This window comes from Danio rerio, chromosome 19 (assembly GCF_049306965.1).
Source record: "Danio rerio strain Tuebingen ecotype United States chromosome 19, GRCz12tu, whole genome shotgun sequence".
Taxonomy (NCBI): Eukaryota; Metazoa; Chordata; class Actinopteri; order Cypriniformes; family Danionidae; genus Danio; species Danio rerio.
The window spans coordinates 6,593,594-6,599,248 of NC_133194.1; the positions used below are offsets into that span (position 1 = coordinate 6,593,594).

A 5,655-nucleotide genomic window follows, 5' to 3' on the forward strand; every position below is an offset into this window, starting at 1 on the left:
GGTTGATGTTCCTAAAAAGTAAAAAGAAAAGTGCTGTACTTAAATGTAAAGTATTAACATATAGTAGCCAATTCATCAACACCTGGAAATGTTGCCTGGACCTCAGAAATATAGGCTATATGTCATATAATAATAATATTATATGTCACATTCATATATAAATCATTTTTGATCAATTTTGAAATATATGTAGCAAGTACATATGACATACTGATATCTCCACATACCACTGGTACTCGTACCACAGTTTGAGAACCACTGCTTTAGACTATACAATTATATTAAAATGATGAAGATATATCAGATGGATATATTTTATAAAGCAGATTAGACAACGATCAATAGTGTTATTCAAATTAAAGCTACAGTTACAGGGAAGTTAAAAAAGCAAATAAGGAAGTAAAAAGCTTATTTAAAAAAAACACAAAGCCAACACTCATACACTTATTTATGCTTTAAATATACTTAATAATGTATTACAATACTACAATGACTAGACCTTTAATAGCCACACTAAGGTTTCATTAGTTATTGAATGTATTAACTAACATTAAATAAGAATGCACAATACTTGTATAGCATTTAATCATAGTTCAACTTTTAGCTAAAATCCAAAGTTGTGCTTTTTTAACATTAGTTAACTGTTTTAACAATGAACAACTTAACAATGAACTGCATTTGAATAAATTAACATTAACAAATGCTGTAATAAATGCTGTAATAACTGTCATTGTTTGCTGATAAATACATTAACTAATTGCACCTTATTGTAAAGTGTTACTCTTATAATATATACAACAACCCCAAATCAGAAAAAAAGATGGGACAGTATGGACGCGTTAAATATTTTAAATTAATCACATGCGTTAACACACTAATTTTGACAGCCCTAATATATATATATATATATATATATATATATATATATATATATATATATATATATATATATATATATATATATATATATATATATATGTATGTATGTATGTATATATATATAGACAATTTTATTAATTTGACAATATTTTATTTTCCCTTCTTCCATGCAACAGTTATGGATAAAATAACACTCACACCTCCATCCAAAGCCGTTCAGAAGTTAATCATTGCCACATTCATGTTGATATCTTTTGTATGTATATTTTTTGTCTACTACAATCCAAACACAACCTTTTTCAAATTCCCTGCTGTGGACGTCCATACAAACAGCAGCTGCACAGAAACTTGCCTCGATGTTTTGAAGACGCAGAACTACAAATGCACTATAAAAAACGCCTCAGACAATCCATCGACAACACCAGTGCCAAATCCTGCACCGACTACTGCTAAAAAAGACGATCAAGAAACCATCCTGTTGATCTGGGTGTATCCTTTCGGAGCACGTTTTGACTTGGGAGTGTGTGGTTCGCAGTTCAACATCCACGGCTGTCATTTAACAGACGACAGAAGTATGATCCAGAAAGCGCATGGAGTTATGTTTCACCACAGAGATCTGAGCGCGGATTTGCCGCAACCCCCTCGACCAGCTTTCCAAAAGTGGATATGGTGGAATATGGAGTCTCCGAGTAATTCCCATCCAAACAGCTTGATAAATGATGGGTTTAATCTGACGTCAAGTTTCCGCAAGGATTCAGATATTCCAGTGCCTTACGGTCGACTCATTGATGCCACGGACGAACAGAAAAACTTCACCATCCCCAAAAAGGATAAACTAGTTTGCTGGATAGTAAGTAACTTTCAAGAACACCACAAACGTTCACAGTACTATAATGAGTTGGTGAAACACATTAAAGTGGAGGCCTATGGAGGGCACTTCAATAACCGGGTTAATGATGAAGACTATGGAAATGTGGTGTCCAGTTGTAAATTCTACCTGTCCTTTGAGAACTCCATTCACAGAGACTATTTCACTGAGAAGCTGTTCAATCCTTTAGCGCTCGGTACGGTTCCTGTTGTACTTGGCCCTTCCAGAGATAACTATGAGGAGTTTATACCAAGAGACGCCTTCATCCATGTGGATGATTTCCCAACTCCCAAGGAACTGGCGGATCACCTTAAACTCTTGGACCAAAACGAGGAACAGTACAGACAGTATTTCAGCTGGAGGAAACATTTTATTTCAATGAGTTCATCATTTGGGCTTGAACATGCCTGTAGGACTTGTGATTATCTTAAAAGGAATAAGCACTATATAGCTATTAAAGATCTGAAAGGGTGGTTCTGGGGTTAATGGGATTGTTCACCCATTAATGAATATTCTGTTATTAATTATTCAGTTCATACCTAACTCCTAAGACCCTCGTTAGTGTTCAGAAAACAAATGAAGATATTTTAGATGAAATCCTGGAGATCTCTGACTCTCTCAAGGGTCTCGAAAAAATGTCCAGAGAGGAACCAAAAATATTATGAAAACTCCATGTGACTAATTTCATGAATCTACAAGAATCCAACCAAAATTAACCGATGTAAAGACTTTATTCACCAATGTTTATTCTGCGTGCTCTCATGAACATGTCTTGAAATACGCAGAAGAAACTGTTCAACAAAATCATTTCAGTATATCATTTCAACACAATAATTTTGGTACGTAAACTTACAATCAAACCAATAATATCAAATGAAAAGCTTCTCGTAGTGTTCACACTGAAACTTTCAGGACCCTTTTTGTCTATGGAGAGTGAGAGAGCTCCAGGATTTCATCTTAAATTTCTTCATTTGTGTTACGAACATAAACAAAGCTCTCAGGGGGGTTTGAACGATATGAGGGTAAATTATTAATGACAGAATTTTCATTTATGGGTGAACTTACCCTTTAAGAGTTGGCAATACTAGAGTGTCTGGATGAATACTTGGGTTTGAAAGCATTGGTTTTCAGAGAAATGATCAGCTTTATTGCCAAGTACTGTGAGTGTACACAAACAAGGTATGTCTTGATGTATCAGTGCCTAACAATGACAATAAAATGCACAAATTAAGATAATTTTAATGCCAAATTTTGAATAAATTTAATTGAAAATACACAGATACATGTTGGCCATGCAAAACCAAAATAAGTTAAACTAATATTCTTGCGTAGGCTAGTTAAAGTTTGCAAATACATGCTTTAAAGTAGGGCTAGGTGATTTATAAAAGGCAATGTCATGCCCATTTTATCAGGAAAACTAGAGTTCTGGCCGTAGAGAAGCTTTGCTTCAAACACACTTCTTTCCACTTATTTCTTTATTTTTTCTCCATATTTAATGATAACAATATTTATTTCAATGTAAATAGTTAATGCTTCCAGATTTAAAAGAGTAGACTAATAACGACTGAAGTCACACAAATTAGAGTGTCCTTTAAAGGGCACCTACCACTTTTTTTTTCTTTCCACTTATTTCTAATTGATCTTCTTATATTAAAAAATGGATAAATGAAAATCCATCAAAATGTCAAATATCAAACAAAATTCATTCCAAAATAAGCTTTCAACAAAACTGAAGGGGTCAAAAATTATGTCTGACCCACTTCTTTTCCTCTGTCCTACTGCGGGCCCATTTACCAAGCCTTTATGACGCTCACAGCCAACACATTAATGCAAGCACTTAAATCTTCTGTTTATACTGCAATGCTATGGAGGATTTCCTGAGTTTCCTCTTTATGGGTATTTGGAGTTTTCACAAGAGAGCTCACTCTGGCCTTCAGAGGACATTTGTAGTGATCACAGAACAATGCTTCCTGGTCATGATGTGCATGACAGTCACAGCTTTGCTTTATTGTATTTGCGATTTTATTGTGGTTTATAACCCAGCCCTACATTGAAAACATTAAATGAAGGATAATTTCAAATCCAGTCAACATTCAGAATAGCTAATGCTGACAGCACAAATGAAGGCAACTTTCAGTTGAACTAATAAATACAAATCCAGCCAATAAAATACTTTTTAAAGCTGGAGTCAGGAAGTCAAGAAGAGATAAATCTGTGAAAGGGGTTACTAAATAATCCCTTAAAGCTGCTTGAATTTTTGTTACACAATGAAAATGTATAAATGTACATCTCTTAACTGTATAAAGCAGTTATGTGTATTATTATATGTTTATTTTATACATGCTTATGCTATTTTGGTATTTTTAAGTTTTAAAGGCTATTTTTGAGGGCTCACTGAGAAACATCAGTAAGGGAGTAAGAGAGAATTCAAGAAAAATATTGTTTTTTTATTAAATTATCATTAATTATTTACTTATTATAAATTATATTATTATTTATTTAATATTGTAATTTTATAGTTGAATTCAGCTAATATTGCTCAATTAAATAATGTTTAAGATGAAGGTCCAGTGAAGCATTTGTCATACTCAATTATACTTAAATTATTTTCATTAGGTGGGTCAGGATGCCACAAGCATAACTCAAGATTTTGTCATGAATGAACCTATTTATTGCCATTTGTGGTGTTTAATCTCTGTATTTTAACACATAAATACTGATATTTTGGTATGGTGACACAAAAGTTGTTAGGTTAACGTGTTGCACTTATTATAGGTTTGTTATGAACAGTATTATGCAGTTAAATTAAAATGTCTTTATACTGTATGTAACCTAATAAAGAAGGTTTTGTTAACTTATCCATTAGTGAGTAGGCCTATAACTATAGCAATAGGCCTGTATACTGTGAATTTTGACAAATGCATCTGGTTTTAAAGGACAGTACTGTTTTATTTCCCATGCATGTTTCAAGCCACTGAAAACATAACTTATTAATAACACAGCATTAATTAGGTTTTAGATCATAATTAGTGCTGAGCAATGTAGCAAATTTATTTTTTACATTTTGAGGTATATACTAAGTAATAGGGCTGCACAATATATCATTTCACCATTAATATTTCAATGTGTGAATACACAATAGTCACATCGCAGGATGAGCAATGTGGAGTCAGGACTATAGTTGGCCAGGTACAACAGTTACACATAAACATTTTGGAGTAACTTCATCTTAACCAAAGTGTTTTTTTTAAATATTAAAATATTTTAAGTGAGTCTAAAGCATTTGGGCTTCATAAAATGTTACATTTGTAACTTTAACAAAGATGAATCGTATTTAAATATTCACACAAAGAGGAATATGCAGCTTTTTGCATTTACATTTGATTATTTTATTCTGTATCTATATACTGTTAGACTCCATTGGTATATTTGATATTTTATTAGATTTATTTACTCTCTGCTTGTAACTTATGATATGCTATGCACTCCCCTCATTTCAATCAATCTAAAATTAATAATTGGTCAAGTTATCTTGTGAAAAATCGCAATATAAATCGCAAAAAAATTAAATACTGCAATTTAGTTTTTTCCAATTTCATGCAGCCCTACTAAATAATGTACTTCTTTGTATTTAACTTTTACTTTATTTAGAACTTCAGGGTAAATATTGCAATTAAAATATAGAAATGTAAAATATATATTAATAAAAGATAAAGCGTTTTTTAAAAAACTAATGATTACAGTCTAATATAAGAAATACAAATGACAAAATACCGCTAAATAAAATGCAAAATGTAAACATTGTACTTTTGTACTGTCAATGTCAAGATTACTAATTGTCATGCTGCTGTTATAGGTGTTTCTGCATCTCCATATTAGTGTGCACTTTTAAAGACACCACAAAATCA

At 32.2% G+C, this 5,655-nt stretch overlaps 1 protein-coding gene across 1 annotated transcript; it reads left to right on the forward strand.

The window, feature by feature from the left end:
• Positions 1-1,057: 1,057 nt before the first annotated feature.
• ft1 (alpha(1,3)fucosyltransferase gene 1) lies at positions 1,058-2,233 on the forward strand. Its single transcript, NM_131409.2, has one exon. The coding sequence runs from the start codon at positions 1,058-1,060 to the stop codon at positions 2,231-2,233; it is 1,176 nt and encodes a 391-aa protein (NP_571484.2).
• The last annotated feature ends 3,422 nt before the right edge of the window (positions 2,234-5,655 follow it).